This window comes from Coregonus lavaretus (assembly GCF_964263955.1).
Source record: "Coregonus lavaretus genome assembly, chromosome: 22".
Lineage (NCBI taxonomy): Eukaryota > Metazoa > Chordata > Actinopteri > Salmoniformes > Salmonidae > Coregonus > Coregonus lavaretus.
This window is the reverse complement of record NC_140009.1, coordinates 22090147-22110839: the sequence shown is the minus strand read 5'-3', so window position 1 is coordinate 22110839 and position 20693 is coordinate 22090147. Positions and strand designations below refer to the sequence as shown.

The following is a 20693-nucleotide window of genomic DNA, read 5'->3' as shown; positions in this document are numbered from 1 at the left end:
CAACTCCATTCCCCACGGGACAATGATAAATCATAGTTTTGAAAACATACTTTCATTCTGAGTAGATCATTAGCCAAAAAACTATTCTAACAGCCATTAACCAGATAAAGTAACAATCCTTTAAAAATCAACTAAACCATTTCAGTTTCATTCATGAAACCTATCATTCTGTTACAATGGTTAATTAAGACATCCCAAAGCCTCTTTGAATTCTACATCCTTTATTGATAAGCATTTAAATAACATTTAACTGGTTTTCCTTAAAGTATTATTTATATACATACAGTATATCCAATGAACAAACAAACATCAAATGGTGGTCCAGAGCTCAACATCATCCCATAAAGTGGTCATACCTTGATTACATTGAGACACGATCAGTCTTTTTTTATTTGTGGGAATACTTGGTGAACAGATTAACTAAATTATTATTTTTTTTGTTGCTGAATTCCTGGTGGTTTTAGTATTTTTTTCTCCAAAAACTAAAATCCTAAAAAAATCTAAAATACTTGTGGGCCAGTACCTGTTGCCAACCCCTGCTGTACAATCTGTACTTGCTAGGATATAATGCTCATCTATACACACTGAGTAATATGCTCTATCATCACATCATCACACATTACCTATCTATGTATTTTTGGAATTCTTCTAGAGGGAGGAGCAGTTATTCAATTTCTCCCTCTCTCTCCTTCTTCTTCTTTCTCTCCTCTCTTCCAGCACACATTCACTCTCACATACATAAAAGCTGCATTATCTTCTAGACTGCCTGTATCTTTTTTCATGTGTGAAGCCTAATGAAAGGGACAGACACTGTTGAAAGGCTAATGTGTAATTGAAAGTTCAGCATTAGAGTAATTACTAGCGGATTTCAAGTCAGGTGGTTTTCCAAGATGTTCATGGGGTTAATGACTTTTTCTCTTTGTATGTTGCCATCATTTTCTTGATCTCAGCAATAGCCTTTCCTGGGTTGAGTCCCTGTGGAATTCAAACAAAATAAAGGTAAATAAAGATAGCCAGATGAGTAACATGACAGAAAGGGATCAGTGATAATTACCTTTAAGCTGCATGTGTTGTATAAATGGTCTGAAGTCCACTGTGCTGAACTCTACACTAGTCTTATTACTGTATTTAGAAATGGTGGTTTGGTTTAGCAAAGGAAGGCTAAACCAGATGCAGTCTATTCAGGTGTTGAGTGTACCTTGGGGCATGTCTTAGTGCAGTTCATGATTGTGTGACAGCGGTAGAGAGAGAAAGGGTCCTGGAGCTTCGACAGTCGTTCCTCTGTGAACTCATCACGTGAATCAATCATCCAACGATAGGCCTGTTGAGGAGGGAAACACATTAATCAGATTAATTTACTACATACAGCAAGATCATAAAATGCTAATCTCTGGGATGGGGGTGCCAGACTCATTAGGTGAATCAATCATCCAATTATATGCCTGTTGAAAAGGCTTTACTTTGTTTTTAGACATCGGTTCTCCCTGTCAAATTTAATTTAATTTAATTTATATATTCACTAAAAAACCAATACACACCTGCATGAGGACAGCAGGGCCCAGATACTTGTCTCCATTCCACCAGTAGCTAGGGCAGCTGGTGCTACAGCAGGCACAGAGAATGCACTCATACAGACCGTCCTGGGAGAGGAGGACCATTAGAGATCAGATTTATTTTGTAATGAGAACTCCTTCTGCTCTAACAATATAACATTTGTTCGAATATACAAAGTGGTAAATTGAAACTCCAGAAAGCTATAGCAAAGTGTGGTTCACATGTATAAAATGCTCAAAAAAGTAAATATATCTTTCCTTCGCAAGGGCGATACAAGGTCTCAATGCAGCAAAGTAAATTGGTTCAACTGACTAGGTCACTTCATCCCAACAAAATACTACATTGTCCCTTTCTGACATCTTAATCAAATGGGTATATGTACTTCAAATTGCATTTGATGCATTGATAGTATAGCTACTGAAATCTGCTGCCACTGGTCAGGGGATGAAATATGTACCAGCTTTTGCCTGTCTTCCACAGTCTGGTGGTACTGCTCCTTGCCCTCCTGAGACTCGTCTTTCTTCTTCAGGAAGGGCTCGATGGACTTGTACTGGGCATAGAAGTTACTCATGTCCTGTAGAGGCACACACAATACATTGACACCCTTAGTCAACAAAATATAGGCTAACACATGGTGACTAAACATTGCATTGTTTTATTCAGTGTTTGTCTTTTAGGTTTGTTATATTTTAACGCAGCTATAATAATCAGTATTAATTTACTTCTAAATGTAACCATAATACTCACCGGCACCAGATCTTTGACAACGTACATGTGTGGGAGTGGGTAGATTTTGATCGGTTTGCTGGTATTGATGTCTATTTTGTTTAAGCAGGCCAGTGTGTTGCCTCCGTTGATGTTCATGGCACATGAGCCGCAGATACCTAGAGCAAGATGCATGTACAGTACCAGTCAAAAGTTTGGACACACCTACTCATTCAAGGGTTTTTCTTTATTTTTTTACTATTTTCTACCTTGTAGAATAATAGTGAAGACATCAAAACTATTAAATAACACATATGGAATCATGTAGTAACCAAAAAAGTGTTAAACTAAATATATTTTATATTTGAGATTCTTCAAATAGCCACCCTTTGCCTTGATGACAGCTTTGCACACGCTTGGCATTCTCTCAACCAGCTTCGTGAGGTCCTCACCTAGAATGCATTTAAATTAACAGGTGTGCCTTCTTAAAAGTTAATTTGTGGAATTTCTTTCATTTTAATGCGTTTGAGCCAATCAGTTGTGTTGTGACAAGGTATACAGAACTTAGCCCTATTTACATTTGGTAAAAGACCAAGTCCATATTATGGCAAGAACAGCTCAAATAAGCAAAGAGAATCGACAGTTCATTATTACTTTAAGACATGAAGGTCAGTCAATACGGAACATTTCAAGAACTTTGAAAGTTTCTTCAAGTGCAGTCGCAAAAACCATCAAGCGCTATGATGAAACTGGCTCTCATGAAGACCGCCACAGGAATGGAAGACCCGGAGTTACCTCTGCTGTAGAGGATAAGTTCATTAGAGTTACCAGCCTCAGAAATTGCAGCCCAAATAAATGCTTCACAGAGTTCAAGTAACAGACATATCTCAACATCAACTGTTCAGAGGAGACTGTGTGAATCAGGCCTTCATGGTCGAATTGCTGCAAAGAAACCACTACTAAAGGACACGAATAAGAAGAAGATATTTGCTTGGGCCAAGAAACATGAGCAATGGACATTAGACCGGTGGAAATGTGTCCTTTGGTCTGGAGTCCAAATTGGAGATTTTTGGTTCCAACCGCCGTGTCTTTGTGAGACGCGGTGTGGGCGAACGGATGATCTCTGCATGTGTATTTCCCACCGAAAACCATGGAGGAGTAGGTGTTATGCTGTGGGGGTGCTTTGCTGGTGACACTGTCTGTGATTTATTTAGAATTCAAGGCACACTTAACCAGCATGGCTACCACAGCATTTTCCAGAGATACGCCATCCCATCTGCTTTGGGCTTAGTGGGACTATCATTTGTTTTTCAACAGGACAATGACCCAAAACACCTCCAGGCTGTGTAAGGGCTATTTTACCAAGAAGGAGAGTGATGCATCACATGACCTGGCCTCCACAATCACCCGACCTCAACCCAATTGAGATGGTTTGGGATGAGTCGGACGGCAGAGTGAAGGAAAAGCAGACAACAAGTGCTCAGCATATGTGGGAAATCCTTCAAGACTGTTGGAAAAGCATTCCAGGAGAAGCTAGTTGAGAGAATGCCAAGAGTGTGCAAAGCTGTCATCAAGGCAAAGGGTGGCTATTTGAAGAATCTCAAATTTAAAATATATTTTGTTTAACACTTTTTTAGTTACTACATGATTCCATATGTTATTTCATAGTTTTGATGTCTTCACTATTATTCTACAATGTAAAAAATAGTAAAAATAAAGAAAAACCCTTGAATGAGAAGGTGTGTCCAAACTTTTGACTGGTACTGTATATCACACCACTGAAAAGGACAACTCCACACCAAGGCTAATTTCATATTTCATGATGCTCCATCATTGTAGAATAGGATGCACTATATTTATAGGTCTATATTTTATGATTTCTACTTTCTACCCATAATGATGACAACCACTTTTCTATCCTCTCTGCAAATTGCTCTTCATGCCTTACCCTCTCTGCAGGAGCGTCTGAATGTGAGCGTGGGGTCCATCTCATTCTTGATTTTAATGAGGGCATCCAAAACCATGGGGCCACAGCTGTAATAGTAGGGAGAAGGATTTGTTAACAATGCAGATATTTAATCAATGAGAGCAATTCCATCAATGCAGACTATACGCTGACATTGCTAGGTTTGAAACAAGTGAAGACCTATACTGTCGTTGTACTTACTTGTTGAGGTCGATTTCGTATGTCTGCATGCGTGGCTTGTCCCCCATTGTGTCTGGGTCCCAGCGGTAGATCTGGAACTTCTTGATTCTGGGCTCAGATGCCGGGGCGACTGCTGTCTGTGCATAGCGCACCATCTGGAGACGAGACATAGACAACATGTATCAATGTCTTATGAATTCAATTTTAAATTAGGCTTACATTACTGTTTTTGGTGTTAAATGCTGGTTTTAGTATCTCATACTACTCCCTATATACAGCCATGTTATTCTTACTCGTTATTTTTATTCGTTATTCACTGTGTCACTATTTACGTTTTTATTTTGTAATTATCTTTAACTCTGCATTGTTGGAAAAGGATCTGTAAGCATTTCACTGTTAGTCTACACCTGTTGTCTACTAAGCATGTGACAAATAAACATTGTGTCACGATCGTCTGGGTAAGGAGTAGTAGACCAAGGCGCAGCGTGTGAAATAAACATGACTTTATTTAATTAAAGTTCCTAAATATAAACAAAACACGATTCGTGAAGTCCACGGTTAAACATACCGTCACAGAACAAAAACCCACAAACACAAGGTGAAGACACACAGTTTAAATATGGCTCCCAATCAGAGATAACGAGCCGACAGCTGACACTCGTTACCTCCGATTGGGAGTCACTCAATACAAACATAGACATCGACAACCTAGAACACCCAACATAGAAAATGAACACATAGAATGCACACACCCTGGCTCAACATAATGAGTCCCAGAGCCAGGGTGTGACACATTGATTTGAATTTGATTCATACAGCTGTTTATGGGCTTTGCTTTGATATCAATCAATAGGCAAGACATGGGGTGAGTGAAGTATACTACACCAGATTTACACAATAGAGCAACTGAAATTAAAATGGATTTCAGTCTGAAATATAAATATATATGTCAAAAATACAAAAAGGCTGTATATTCATATGGGGGTTTACAACTAAAGGAAAATCTCTACTTTCATAACAAGGTAGACATCTCCCTCTAGCGGTAGGAAATATGTACTGACCCTGAGTTGTTATATCACTCTCAATTTCAAGTTTCATAACTATTCAAGTTTCATAACTAACATTATGGGTACAATACATGCGATAAGGACAAATAAACCTTAAGTTAAGAGTAACGTTATTTTTAAATTTTTATTTTGTATAAATAATAACAACATTATGAAAGCAAAACATCACTAAACGGATTATATGAAAGAAATCTCTGTAATCTGAAACAGTTCTCAATTTGCGCAACAGTCCTTCACAAAATATACATAGGCCTATAGACCTAACTGAAACATGCTCTAGTTCAAAATCGATTATGCAAATAATGAATATTTCATAACTGAATATATTATGATTTAGACTTTAACAATGTTACTCAAATTAAAGAATAGCTTATCTTTGATTTTGCTACTGTGCTTTACTCTGATATAAGGTAAACCTCCAATTGACACAACAGTATGTTTGAGAGTTTTATTTTCAGAAGAACTGTCTAGTAAGCCATATGAACAACAGCCTACTATTTGAAGCCATGCCATAAACCAGACATAGACCTATTGGCAACTAGTAAAAACACATTGCATGGCCAGACAGGCAGTCTACGACAACCCTATTGATAGGGGGTCTACCTAACCCAGTCATAGGCCTTTTCTTTCCATTCCCCTACTTCTTACTATTCTTCTCCTTTAAAAAACAAAAAAACCACTTTCTCCTTTACTTACCACCATCGCCCCATTGTTCCGTAATGCCACGGCGTTTCGGGCTAAAGAGGTGCACACGACCAACATCCTGATGTTTTCAGGTTGAATATTCTAACAGATACAGCACAGTGCCGGTTCCAGCCTATGTATCTTGTCGCTGTCCCGCCCCAGGCATGACGTCAGTTTATGTCACTACTCGGGAGTAGCCTACTTACTGAAAGCTATGGGCGCACTGCAGGCTATTATGTCAGAGCCTCTTTTACAACTCTCATTGCTTAGACGGGGGTCGGTTATATACAGTGAGCTCCAAAAGTATTGGGACAGTGACACATTTTTTGTTGTTTTGGTTCTGTACTCCAGCACTTTGCATTTGAAATGATACAACGACTATGAGGTTAAAGTGCAGACTGTCAGCTTTAATATGAGGGTATTTTCATCCATATCTAGTGAACCTTTTAGAAAGTCAGGGATGCAATTTTCACTGATTCTGAAATTGCATGTTAACTGACTGATATTATCTCATAGAACAAAACGTATAACATGTCATAAGCCTGTGTTAACCTCAGACCTTATTTTCTGTGTTTATTCCAAAACCCTATTCTTTCCCCATTCATTTTGCCCATAGGAATGGCTGAACCAACTAGCGGTAAATAATTTCATTTTTTTAAGGACTACAAGCTTGCGAGCTCTATAACACACTTATCTCAAGGATGAAAGTAGTTCAAAAGGCTTGTTCATGTATGTGAAGTTATCCAAAGAAGCTATGGCAAGCCATATATAGCCTAGATCTTTATCAGATTTGAGAGCACTGGATATTAGGTTCTCTTTATGATGTATACACACAATTATACAATATAAGGCTGTTAAGAGTTTAGGGGAGGAGTGGGTAATCTTACCCTCTGTGTACTCATCACCAAATCAGAGTTTTCAATCAAGGGTTGGATTAGTAGAATCCCGTGTGTTACTGCTTGGCTGGAGCAAAAGTGACTAAATTGCAATATGTGGGTAATCCAATTTACATCTTATAAGAAGATGTTTTACTAGTATGCCTACTGTCTAGCCTACACACTGGAACGTGTAGGCAAGGCTTAGTCTACTTTCTCTGATCAAAGTTCAGAAATTAGTCTCTAGAAATGAGAGGAGTGGTGGCTATCATGCACCTATCAATGTCATCGAGTGGTATAGACCTATGAGAGTACCATTTCTATTTTTCTTTCAATAGTTGTTTATGTTATGTTATGTACTCTATGAGTTCTATATGCTTCATGCTTTTTACGGGTATCCCTTTGAAGTTGCGCACTTTCGCTAATCTATACGAAAAGTGATATGCACAATGGTAATAACTCAGGCGGTCCAAGTGATTTCGAATATAACATGGTTGCAGCCCCGCACATTGATGCTCTCGATCGGGAGATAGCGTCGTACTAACCAATAAGGATGCAGTATTTTAGACATCCCTGCCCACCACAAGTCGCGCTTGCGTGGAAGAGTCTTCCCGACACACACGGAGCTATAGTGGTGGAGGTGTGTACTGTATAGGATCCTGTGTAGGAAAGTGGCGGTAGAAGAAGTGGACCCGTCAGGCCACCGCAGCACGAGGAGCAAGAAGACGACTCCATTTGAGTAATGTCCTGACTGTTCGGCTGGGGAAGGGGGTCCAGCAAACCCCCGACAGATGAAGCAGAGACGCCTGAAGGAGAAGTGGGATGTTCGGATACATCTTTCGGAGAGAAGCCCAAGGACAAATGGAGTAACTTCGACCCGACTGGGCTTGAACGAGCTGCAAAAGCTGCGAGGGAACTTGACAGATTACGTTAGTGCAGTTATTATCACATTGTCATGTGATTTTTTAAAAAGCTTCTTGTTCTTGGTGTGCAGACTTTGTGTTGTGAGGTACATTTACATTTTAGTCATTTTAGCAGACGCTCTTATCCAGAGCAACTTACAGTTAGTGAGTGCATACATTTTTAAAATATTTTTTTCAATCTAATGCAAATATGCCATTGCGATATCGTTGCAGAACATGAACAATGAAACTTTGGAACAACTGACAACTGCAACAAAGTATACATTTAACATCAATCAACTATATAAAGTATGGCATGAACTAGAGTCGACTGGATCAACATACTGTCTGCGACAGGCTTTGGTGGGCATGTCAGTGATTGAAAGAACAGAGTGTTCTTCATGGGGATGTTGTCTGTCCTCCCACTTGTTCAAGATCACATTCCCGTCGATGTGTGCAAGAGAGCATGTGTGGCCTGCATCTAGACCAGGGATGGGCAACTTTTATCTGAACTCATCATGAGTGTCCGCAGTGAATTGAGGGTCTGCGTCTCTTGACAGCAGACAGAAAAAAATTGAAGTTTGAGAGTCAATTTCCTGCAATTCTACACATTTTGCCATGGGGTGTAGCGAAACTTTTGAGGAACAGATGTCCAAAGCTTGCGACTCATGACAGTAAAAGTGGTATGGTTTGTGAATGAATGGCAAAAATGTTGCCATAATTCTTGAAGCTAAATAATTAATGTTGTTCCGCAAAGGAACAGTCAGCATCTCTACAAAAATGTTTGGATGCGTGTCAGCTCATGCGTTTTACTTTTCACTTTCAAATGTCTGCCTTCTATCTAGTTGCATAATTTTGTGTTCTGGAAAAAAATCTAGTGTTATCCTTATGATCTTCCCTGTCCTAGACATTCCAATACTGTCATCTGCTTTTCTAAACAGGAACACGTGGGTTCTAATTTCTAGATATTCATCCAGTCTGTCGCTGGGAATAATGAGATTTGGGTTGAAGTAAAACGGTTGTCTGTCCTGTTTGGACCCCAGGAAGAGAGCCTTGGCAGCAGCTAATCGGGATCCCTATAATAAATACAAAACCTACTACCTAGTCCTCTCTGAAAACATGCTTTAATCCCATTCACCAACAGGAATATGAAGCGGCTTTGGAGCAGCTGAAGGGGGAACCAATTCGTCTCCAGGCAGAGGAAAGGCGGAAAACACTTACAGAGGAAACCAAGCAAAATCAAGCGGTATGGGAGTGATTGAGAGCTGCTGCCAAAGAGTCCTTAACTACATTCCACTGACTTAATTCACCAGCCAAGTGTCTATCTAGTGTTAAGCTAAGTATGTTGTTATGGGGATAATTTACATGATTTTTCTTTATTGTATTGCATCCTAAATGTTTGCTCATGCTTCAAATTGTTCTAAGGTGTGTTCTGTCTCTATTTCCTCGAGGGTACAGTATCAAGACAAACTTGCCAGACAGAGATATGATGATCAACTCAGGCAACAGGTAAGCTCTCTGTTCTCTGATTTCTGTTGAATCTCAGCCCAGCTATGGAGAAACACAAAAAGAGACTGGAGTGGGACCCATGCTGATGGAAAAAGGCCAAGAATGAGAAATATGGCTAAGTCATATGTTCACCGTGTGTTTTGTATTTGCAGCAAGCCCTCAATGAGGAGAACTTGCGCAAGCAAGAGGAATCAGTCACAAAGCAGTAGGCTATGCGAAAAGGTTTCAGGAAAATTCCCCATGTCATTGTGACACATAGGAGGAGGTTTACTAAGCCTTTGAACCTGTTCTTCATCAAGGAAAATGAAACAAGTTGTTAAAGAAAAAACATCTCAAAGTAAATTAAGACTGTTTCATGTTGTCTTTGTTTACTGTATATATCTGTAGTTCTCGTCTGACAGAAACGGGTGCAAATGCTTTGTAAATCAGTCTCACAGTATGTTTACAGTCAAAACACCTGTGAACTTACTTTAGTTCCCCTCCCTCCTATCTAGCCACTATTGAACATGAAATGGCATGGCGACACGAGAACGAATTGCTTCATGTAGAGGCAGAGTCTGCAGCTCGTGCCCAGGTAGAGCAGGAGAACGCAGACCTCATCCGTGAACAGATCCGCCTTGAAGCAGCAGAACACAGACAGACGGTCCTGGAGTCTATCAGGTAAGATGGGAAGGTTCAAAATGGTTCTACACTCCACAGCAGTGTGTCCCAGTATTGGGTCGGGACCCACTGGCGGGTTGCTCTTGCAGTCACTTTCTACAGGTTCACAGCTTGAGACTGGGCTGTGGAAGACAGTATGTTGCAAAGAGGTCTATACATTACAGTTTTTAATCACATCTCATCTCATTATATAATACATTTCATTTGATCAGCCAGTATTCTGCTATGTTTGGATAAGAACCCAAGAATGCTGTGAATGTTTGACGGTCATAATGGGAAAAGGTCACCGTAATAATGACGTTTTTGTTTCTGTCAGGACAGCAGGAGCAGTGTTCGGGGAAGGGTTCCATGCCTTTGTGTCCGACTGGGATAAACTGACTGGCACTGTAAAAAGTCTCCCCCTTACTACCAATCTGCTATCACACTTCACCTTTCAACCTGTGATATAGCTTGAATTTTACATTGTGGTTGCTTACCTTATCTGAGTCATTGGCACACACTGTTGGTGAATGCCCTGCAGGTGGCTGGGTTAAATGATATGCAATGTCTAAATCTGGCTTCTCTACGCCCTCTGCATGATGAATCATTAATGCTCAGGGTGGGGACAGACCATCTCAGTATGGAACGCAGTTCACAATGCATGTAGACCCATCATCTCATGGGAACTTTTTTCTTGTGACAGGTAGGCCTACATTTGCTGCAGGATAGCCTATGCTACAGTAAAAACTCAGCAAAAAAAGAAACGTCCTCTCACTGTCAACTGCGTTTATTTTCAGCCAACTTAAAATGTGTAAATATTTGTATGAACATAACAAGACTCAACAACATAAACTGAACAAGTTCCACAGACATGTGACTAACAGAAATGGAATAATGTGTCCCTGAACAAAGGGGGGGTCAAAATCAAAAGTAACAGTCAGTATCTGGTGTGGCCACCCGCTGCATTAAGTACTGCAGTGCATCTCATCCTCATGGACTGCACCAGATTTGCCAGTTCTTGCTGTGACATGTTACCCCACTCTTCCACCAAGGCACCTGCAAGTTCCCAGACATTTCTGGGGGGAATGGCCCTAGCCCTCACCCTCCAATCCAACAGGTCCCAGACGTGCTCAATGGGATTGAGATCTGTGCTCTTCGCTGGCAATGGCAGAACACTGACATTCCTGTCTTGCAGGAAATCACGCACAGAACGAGCATGTATGGCTGGTGGCATTGTCATGCTAGAGGGTCATGTCAGGATGATCCTGCAGGAAGGATACCACATGAGGGAGGAGGATGTCTTCCTTGTAATGCACAGCGTTGAGATTGCCGGCAATGACAACAAGCTCAGTCCGATGATGCTGTGACACACCGCCCCAGACCATGACGGACCCTCCACCTCCAAATCGATCCCCCTCCAGAGTACAGGCCTCGGTGTAACGCTCATTCCTTCAACGATAAACGTGAATCCGACCATCACCCCTGGTGAGACAAAACCGCAACTCGTCAGTGAAGAGCAATTTTTGCCAGTCCTGTCTGGTCCAGCGACGGTGGGTTTGTGCCCATAGGCGACGTTGTTGCTGGTGATGTCTGGTGAGGACCTGCCTTACAACAGGCCTACAAGCCCTCAGTCCAGCCTCTCTCAGCCTATTGCGGACAGTCTGAGCACTGATGGAGGGATTGTGTGTTCTTGGTGTAACTCGGGCAGTTGTTGTTGCCATCCTGTACCTGTCCCGCAGGTGTGATGTTCGGATGTACCGATCCTGTGCAGGTGTTGTTACACGTGGTCTGCCACTGCGAGGACGATCAGCTGTCTGTCCTGTCTCCCTGTAGCGCTGTCTTAGGCGTCTTACAGTACAGACATTTAAATGTATTGCCCTGGCCACATCTGCAGTCCTCATGTCTCCTTGCAGCATGCGTTAGGCACGTTCACGCAGATGAGCAGGGACCCATGGCATCTTTATTTTTGTCTTTTTCAGAGTCAGTAGAAAGGCATTTTTAGTGTCATAAGGTTTCATAACTGTGATCTTAATTGTAAGCTGTTAGTGTCTTAACGACCGTTCCACAGGTGCGTGTTCATTAATTGTTTATGGTTCATTGAACAAGCATGGGAAACAGTGTTTAAACCCTTTACAATGAAGATCTGTGAAGTTATTTGGATTTTTACTAATTATCTTTGAAAGACAGGGTCCTGAAAAAGGTATGTTTCTTTTTTTGCTGAGTTTATAAAAATCGAATGTGCGTCTAATTTACCCATCTCCATCTGTCTTTCTGGGGTCACTTTTAAAACGGCCTATCACTCAATGTCAAATCAGAGCCATATGTAAAGCTCTATGGGTGTGAAATTATGTAGACAATTTAAATTAATAGAACCTACAATCTATCTGCAATACATTTTAGTCATTTAGCAGACGCTCTTATTCAGAGCGACTTACAATATTAAAGGGGAATGTCTAAAATGTTCTACTTCATATTCACAATCTCCAGTACCACCACAACATCAACATATGTTAAAATTGCGCATTTCTATGTTTTGTAGTAAAAAAGATAGAGGAAGATACAGTGGGGAGAACAAGTATTTGATACACTGCCGATTTTGCAGGTTTTCCTACTTACAAAGCATGTAGAGGTCTGTAATTTTTATCATAGGTACACTTCAACTGTGAGAGACGGAATCTAAAACAAAAATCCAGAAAATCACATTGTATGATTTTTAAGTAATTAATTTGCATTTTATTGCATGACATAAGTATTTGATCACCTACCAACCAGTAAGAATTCCGGCTCTCACAGACCTGTTAGTTTAACCAATTATGAGTAGGCATTGCCTACTAATTGTCTACTAATTGGTTGATGATGTTATTGGAAACACTTATCTTCCTCTATCTTTTTTACATTTAAGTCATTTAGCAGACGCTCTTATCCAGAGCGACTTACAGGAGCAATTAGGGTTAAGTGCCTTGCTCAAGGGCACATCGACAGATTTTTCACCTAGTCGGCTTGGGGATTAGAACCAGCGACCTTTCGGTTACTGGCACAACGCTCTTAACCACTAAGCTACCTGCCGCCTGAAAACATAGAAACGCACCATTTTCACATATGTTGGGGTTGAGATGATGAATATAAAGTTGGATATTTTTGACATTTCCCTTTAAAGCCCCCCCTCCCAAAAAGAATAATAAATGCATACATTTGGGACGTTTTCTTATAAAGCAATAGTATTGCTAATCTCTTTCTCTTTGATGTTGTCTCATCTTCTGTAGTGTCCTGCTCTTTGTAGATGAAGCAGATGCATTCCTACGTAAGAGATCCACGGTGAGTCCAGTAACGGGAAGCACATTCTGTTTTCAGGAGTCAACATGTCGGCTGTTTTGATCATATGTCGATGACTGTGTTGGACCTCGGAGCCACCCTTAACGCATTCCTTTACCGCACTGGAGAGCAGAGCAACAAGTTGGTACTAACCAAAATCATTTTGTAATGTAAAAATGTATTCATTTCAAGTGATTTTACACCATTTTACAATGGTGATTATATTTTAGTTTTGAGGAAGAGTATGAAAAGCTTGACTTGACTAAAAAGTTGTTTGAATAATCCTGTCTCTCTCTTCCCAGGTTAATGCTAGTGTTGACAGATTTGTTATAAAGCCCGCCACCATAGGGAGAATGTGAGTACACCATTCTCCACTTGTACTAGAGTGCCATTCTCTAGAAGTGGCATAAGGATTCTGGTAATGTCTACAAATGTGCAACATGATATTTATGATCTAGATATATTTTCGACTAAGGATTGCTCTGACAAAACAATAGTGTGTTGAGTTGAAGGTTCATTTCACTAATCTATATCCCCCTGCAGGAGAATGAAGTTGGCCGCGTTTGACTATTGCCAGAAGTGTTCAGACATTGCAATTCGTGCAGCGGGCATGTCGGTAAACTGGGTGTGGCCTGGCAGGTGAGTACATGTGACCTGTTCAGTGAAGCTTCCAAACCCTTTTATTTGGTTGAGTTGTCTTTAGATAACAGTACAGGATAACGGTACACAAGATAATGTTCAATCCATGTTTCCCGTCAGGCTGCTGCATATTCCTCAGAAGACTGGGTCTTCAAAATGGACTGGCTTCACATGGAAGGGAGTGCGGAAAGTGCGGGTAAGCACGAAGGGGGTGGTGTCAAAGGAGGTGGAAGCAGCGAGTGCAGTAGGATTCACAGCGGTGCAGGAGGCTCTACCACAGGCCCTGGATTCAGCCCCCACCATCCAAGCGGTCCTCCCTGTCGTAGAGGCCATCATCTCCAGCACTCCGGCCGCAGCCACAGCTGAACCAGTGAAGGTTGAAGAGGCAGCTGCCATTATCGAGGAGCCAGTTACCCTAGTTAAGGAGGCAGAGGCTGCTAACCCCATTGTCACTGAGACAGTTGCAGCTCCAGCCCTCAGAGGCAGAAGTGAAACTGAGACTGCTATCCCATTGGTGCAGGAGGTAGAGATCATCAAGAATGTGCTAGAAGAGACTGCAGCATATGTTGTTCCAGAGACTAGCAGTGCCTGAGGTAAAGGAGGTCGATGTGACAGCAGAGGTGTCTGCACCCAAGAAGAACCAGCTCCAACTACAACCACCCAAGAGTTGGAAGCCACAGGAGCAGTCAAGGAGTCAGAAGCCATTACAGTAGAGTCAGAGACCAAGGAAGCAGAGGTCACATCAAATGTGGTTGCCCAGGAATCTGAACCCACAGTCGTTGCCCAAGAGGCAGAGGCAATAGCAACAGATGTTGCCCCGGAGTCAGAAGCCCTTGTAGAGGCTGTTACTGAGGAGACAGTTGCTTGAGCCACAGCACCCACTGTTGCCAAGGAGAACAAGGCCACAGCAGTTCCCATTGCCCAGGAGACTGAGGCCGCAGCAACCTACATTGCCCAGGAGACTGAGGCTGCAGCAACCCCTGTTGTCGTGGAGATAGATACTGCAGCAACCCCTGTTGTCGCGGAAACAGAGGCCGCAGCAACTCCCATTGCCCCGGAGACCTCTGATTCCGAAACTAAGGCCGCAGCAACCCCCGCTGCCCCGGAGACTGAGGCCGCAGCAACCCCCGCTGCCCCGGAGACTGAGGCCGCAGCAACCCATGTAGCCAAGGAGACAGAGGCCACTACAACAAAGGTTGACACAGAAACTGCAGCTGAGGTCCCTGCAACTGTTGTGGCCAAGGATTCTGAGGCGACTGAAACTGCAGCTGCCAAGAAGCAGTGGACCCTGAAACCTCAGGCACTCCGGAGGCAGATGCTAGTAAAGTTGAAACGCCTCAAGCAAAGGACCAGGAAAGTGACGACGCAACCAAACCCAAAAAAATATTAAATGGTGAAGCTACTGAAACACTTTGGTAGGGAGCAAGATTAAATATGTTGAAGCAAAAATAGTGTTTTGTCTTAAAAGGCTATTGATTATTCTGTCTCAGTAGCTAGGTTTCCATCCAATTGGTGACAGATTTTCATGCAAATATTCAAAAATCTGCATGAAAATAATATGTAAATTTTCCCTCCAGAGGGATGTTTCCATCAAACTGACTTGTTGCGGATAAAAGGCTACATGATGATGTAGTGCATATAAAAACCACAACCACTTTTGCAATTAAAGGGGGGCTGAACTTCCTGATTCTGCCTCGTTTTCCGGCTTGGTCATTAAGAAATGCAGCGGCCATGACTGAAGCCAAACAAGAGTTGTCTTGGTGGGGTGGTTTAATGTGGGTGTCGTCTGTGTGTTTCCATGAGGCAAGTGTTTGTACATTGTCTGCCAAAACAGTACACAGTTAGTCACTCACCCTTCTAGATAACTTGAAACGGCCTAACCAGGTCTTCTCTTGAGGCCGCCTAGGCTAGCTAGTGCTAGCTAACTTCTTTCGCCAATTAGCTTCAGCTGGCTGGTGTGCGACCATGGCAAAATTGATTTGATGGTGGATAGCCTATATCTGGGGCTAGTAATGGACCGTTAATAAATTACACAATGTAAATGGGAGAATATTTTGATGTTGCACACCTTTTAGTTCTCGTTAAAGGGAAACTTCACAATTTTTCAACTTCATATTCATCATATTTGTTTCATCACAGGAGACAGTTTTATTACTCATCACGGTATTATTTACCAAAAGATTGGCTGGACCTCTTTGAAGTCATGTAGATCACATCATTATGCTATTTTTGTTTACAAAGCCCTGCTCCACAAACTTCCGACTTAACATCACTGTTAAGATTTTAAATGACAAGTTATCAAACTCGGACACAAGGTTTGTTAACTCTGGAGACTCCTTTGGTGTCTCCTGGTCAATGGGAACTGCTGTGTGATGACATAGTGCACATAAAAATACCTTTTGCAGTTCAATTTCTATGTACCGAATAAAAAGTAAATGTGTTAAATGTGTTTCCATTGCATTCAACTCTACTGATGGTTTTCTCACAATTTTCTTTTTGTTATATATGGAGTGTGCCCTCTCTGGTATTGGCACGTGCGCTCTAGCCAACAGTTCGCAGATACAGTGCGGGTTTAGCCTACATGATGAGATTATTATGGACAAAATATTATTTTTATTTGTCAAAAGGCAGCCAAGCATCGATGATCATGTCACCTGTAGCTCAGTTGGTAGAGCATGGCGTTTGCAACGCCAGGGTTGTGGGTTCGTTTCCCACGGGGGACCAGTATGAAAATGTATGCACTCACTAACTGTAAGTCACTCTGGATAAGAGCGTCTGCTAAATGACTAAAATGTAAATGTAAAATATTTAATAGAAAGGAGCATCAAGCTCATCACTTTGCACTTTCACCATCCTGTGAAGTTCATAACTTATTTCATCTGTAGCCTAATAAACTGCATGCTTTCCTGATGAGTCGTAGTGGGAGGACCACACAACATATCACGTGACTCCAAGTTCAGTTAGATTTAATGGTTATTATATCAATATTTGCACATAAAAGTGCTTCCACCGCCATTTCTCGCATAATACATTTTACTGACACAAAAAGATCCCACCTTGTCTAGTGTATTTTGTTTTGTCATCATTTGGAAAGTTTACCGATAGGCCTGTCATGATATTTTTTATCCAACGTACTTTATGAGAGTAAAGGTTGGATGGAAACCTGCTTTCTGACATCACAAGGTAGGATTAAAAGTAAGAAAAACTGATTTTGAAAACCTGCAACAACTTTCTAGCTAGAGGGAGGGTATTTTCTTGCTCCCCACGTCACCGCGAATCTCATAGTGTTTGAAAAATCACTGTTTTTAACATGTTTTAACTTTAGATGATGTCATCAGGTAGAACTTTTTCACTTTAAATTGTTTCCTATAAAACAGAAATGTGCTGTTTTCACATACAGTGGGGAGAACAAGTATTTGATACACTGCCGATTTTGTAGGTTTTCCTACTTACAAAGCATGTAGAGGTCTGTAATTTTGATCATAGGTACACTTCAACTGTGAGAGACGGAATCTAAAACAAAAATCCAGAAAATCACATTGTATGATTTTTAAGTAATTAATTTGCATTTTATTGCATGACATAAGTATTTGATACATCAGAAAAGCAGAACTTAATATTTGGTACAGAAAACTTTGTTTGCAATTACAGAGATCATACGTTTCCTGTAGGTCTTGACCAGGTTTGCACACACTGCAGCAAGGATTTTGGCCCACTCCTCCATACAGACCTGCTCCAGATCCTTCAGGTTTCGGGGCTGTCGCTGGGCAATACGGACTTTCAGCTCCCTCCAAAGATTTTCTATTGGGTTCAAGTCTGGAGACTGGCTAGGCCACTCCAGGACCTTGAGATGCTTCTTACGGAGCCACTCCTTAGTTGCCCTGGCTGTGTGTTTCGGGTCGTTGTCATGCTGGAAGACCCAGCCACGACCCATCTTCAATGCTCTTACTGAGGGAAGTAGGTTGTTGGCCAAGATCTCGCGATACATGGCCCCATCCATCCTCCCCTCAATACGGTGCAGTCGTCCTATCCCCTTTGCAGAAAAGCATCCCCAAAGAATGATGTTTCCACCTCCATGCTTCACGGTTGGGATGGTGTTCTTGGGGTTGTACTCATCCTTCTTCATCCTCCAAACACGGCGAGTGGAGTTTAGACCAAAAAGCTATATTTTTGTCTCATCAGACCACATGACCTTCTCCCATTCCTCTTCTGGAACATCCAGATGGTCATTGGCAAACTTCAGACAGGCCTAGACATGCGCTGGCTTGAGCAGGGGGACCTTGCGTGCGCTGCAGGATTTTAATCCATGACGGTGTAGTGTGTTACTAATGGTTTTCTTTGAGACTGTGGTCCCAGCTCTCTTCAGGTAATTGACCAGGTCCTGCCGTGTAGTTCTGGGCTGATCCCTCACCTTCCTCATGATCATTGATGCCCCATGAGGTGAGATCTTGCATGGAGCCCCAGACCGAGGGTGATTGACCGTCATCTTGAACTTCTTCCATTTTCTAATAATTGCGCCAACAGTTGTTGCCTTCTCACCAAGCTGCTTGCCTATGTAGTGTTTAAACAGTTTATGACTTTGTTGATGTTTGCAAATGGTGTGTTAGAAGAAGTCTGTTAGGTGGCCTCCTGGGATTGGTTTATGGGAAAACATCCATATTATGTTACATAGGGCATAGGATATAAATACCACGGTTAAAACAAAGGAGGACAGCACAACATATTATTTTGAGTCCGTTGTTCTCCAGATGCCTGCAGATGTCTGTCAATTTACACTGAAATCTTGTGATATAAATAAACCTTTATAATCAAAGTACAGTGTAAGCAGACTCCTTGGTCTCATAGCATAATTAGCATCATATTATTTAGATACAACACCTATTGTCCTGTAGCCCATCCCAGCCTTGTGCAGGTCTACAATTGTATCCCTGATGTCCTTACACAGCTCTCTGGTCTTGGCCATTGTGGAGAGGTTGGAGTCTGTTTGATTGAGTGTGTGGACAGGTGTCTTTTATACAGGTAACGAGTTCAAACAGGTGCAGTTAATACAGTTAATGAGTGGAGAACAGGAGGGCTTCTTAAAGAAAAACTAACAGGTCTGTGAGAGCTGGAATTCTTACTGGTTGGTAGGTGATCAAATACTTATGTCATGCAATAAAATGCAAATTAATTACTTAAAAATCGTACAATGTGATTTTCTGGATTTTTGTTTTAGATTCCGTCTCTCACAGTTGAAGTGTACCTATGATCAAAATTACAGACCTCTACATGCATATTGAGCTGCACCCCCCTCTTTTGCCCTCAGAACAGCCTCAATTCGGGGCATGGACTCTACACAACGTCGAAAGCGTTCCACAGGGATGCTGGCCCATGTTGACTCCAATGCTTCCGACAGTTGTGTTAAGTTGGCTGGATGTCTTTGGGTAGTGGACCATTCTTGATACACACAGGAAACTGTTGAGCGTGAAAAACCAAGCAGCGTTGCAGTTCTTGACACAAACAGGTGCGCCTGGCACTACAACCATAACCCGTTCAAAGGCACTTAAATCTTTTGTCTTTCCCATTCACCCTCTGAATTGCACACATACACAATCCATGTCTCAATTGTCTCAAGGCTTAAAAATCCTTCTTTAACCTGTCTCCTCCCCTTCATCTACACTGATTAAAGTGGATTTAACAAGTGACATCAATAAGGGAACATAGCTTTCACTGGTCAGTCTGTCATGGAAAGAGCAGTATGCTCAGTGTATGTGAACAAGAAGCAGTCATAATAAATGCATGCATTGTTTAGGCTACAGTTATAATAAAAAGATCTTACAAATGTACCCTGTTTATATCCTATCCTAGTTAGCAGGGATGGGTGAAGGGATGCTGAATAGTAAGGTCCCCGGGAATGCTTCTTTCTCATACATACAGTACCAGTCAAAAGTTTGGACACACCTACTCATTCAACCCTGGTAGTGTACACTCCCCTATGTCATTATTTAGCGAAGCTAAAACGTTAAATGTTGCTGAATAGTCTCTATACTCCAGCATTTTGGATTTGAGATTACATGTTTTATATGAGGCACCAATACAGAATCAGTCACCTTTTATTTCAGGGTATTTTCATAAATATATTTTACTGTTTAGAAATGAAAGCATTTTATGTATCTAGTCCCCCCATTTGAAGGTGTCATAAGTATTTTGACAAATTCACTTATAGTATATTACATTTAGTCAAAAGTTACAGAGGCATAAATATCATACCCCCCAAAAAATGCTAACCTCCCCTGTTATTGGTAATGATGAGAGGTTAACATGTTTTGGGGGCATGATCTTTGTGCATCTGTAACTTTCTCCCCCATCATTATTCACGATTCATTCATGATTATCCGTAATCATTGTAGCATCCACATGAATGTAGAAGTGTTCAGAAACATATTCTATTCTCATTTACAATAAAAATGACTCCAAAATGACACAATATATTATTTACCATTCATTTATATTGGGCACAACCAAAACAAACTGCAAATGCATCCAACAAGTTTGTAGAGTCACAAGCTTGACGTAGTCATTGTGTGATAGGAATATGGGACCAAGTACTCAACTTTTTACTGAATTGAATTCACTAAGGGAATTGTCCAAAGATTTATGACACCTTCAAATGGGGGGACCA

The 20693-nt window shown here is 41.4% G+C and overlaps 1 protein-coding gene and 1 pseudogene across 2 annotated transcripts; one reads left to right on the top strand and one right to left on the bottom strand.

Moving 5' to 3' along the window:
* Nucleotides 1-207: 207 nt before the first annotated feature.
* Nucleotides 208-6267, bottom strand: LOC311149674 (succinate dehydrogenase [ubiquinone] iron-sulfur subunit, mitochondrial-like). Its single transcript, XM_084186877.1, has 8 exons — nt 6169-6267; nt 4427-4560; nt 4208-4293; nt 2302-2438; nt 2012-2128; nt 1539-1640; nt 1199-1321; nt 208-975 (listed from the first exon to the last, which is right to left on the bottom strand). Exons 1-8 carry the CDS (start codon nt 6232-6234, stop codon nt 895-897), a joined length of 846 nt encoding a protein of 281 aa, XP_084043003.1. The 5' UTR covers nt 6235-6267; the 3' UTR covers nt 208-894.
* Nucleotides 6268-13350: 7083 nt separating this feature from the next.
* LOC311149581 lies at nt 13351-16475 on the top strand (annotated as a pseudogene). Its single transcript, XR_014615671.1, has 4 exons — nt 13351-13396; nt 13696-13748; nt 13937-14032; nt 14153-16475. The product of XR_014615671.1 is annotated as an uncharacterized misc_RNA (transcript).
* Nucleotides 16476-20693: the final 4218 nt, after the last annotated feature.

Excerpts from the sequence above, each read along its gene's own strand:
- LOC311149674 (XM_084186877.1), bottom strand. The coding sequence starts at position 6,234 with ATGTTGGTCGTGTGCACCTCTTTAGCCCGAAACGCCGTGGCATTACGG. Across the intron at positions 2,129-2,301 it reads TTGTCAAAGATCTGGTGCCG|GACATGAGTAACTTCTATGC; the intron begins GTGAGTATTATG and ends GTGCCTCTACAG. Across the intron at positions 1,322-1,538 it reads GCCCTGCTGTCCTCATGCAG|GCCTATCGTTGGATGATTGA; the intron begins GTGTGTATTGGT and ends CCTCCTCAACAG.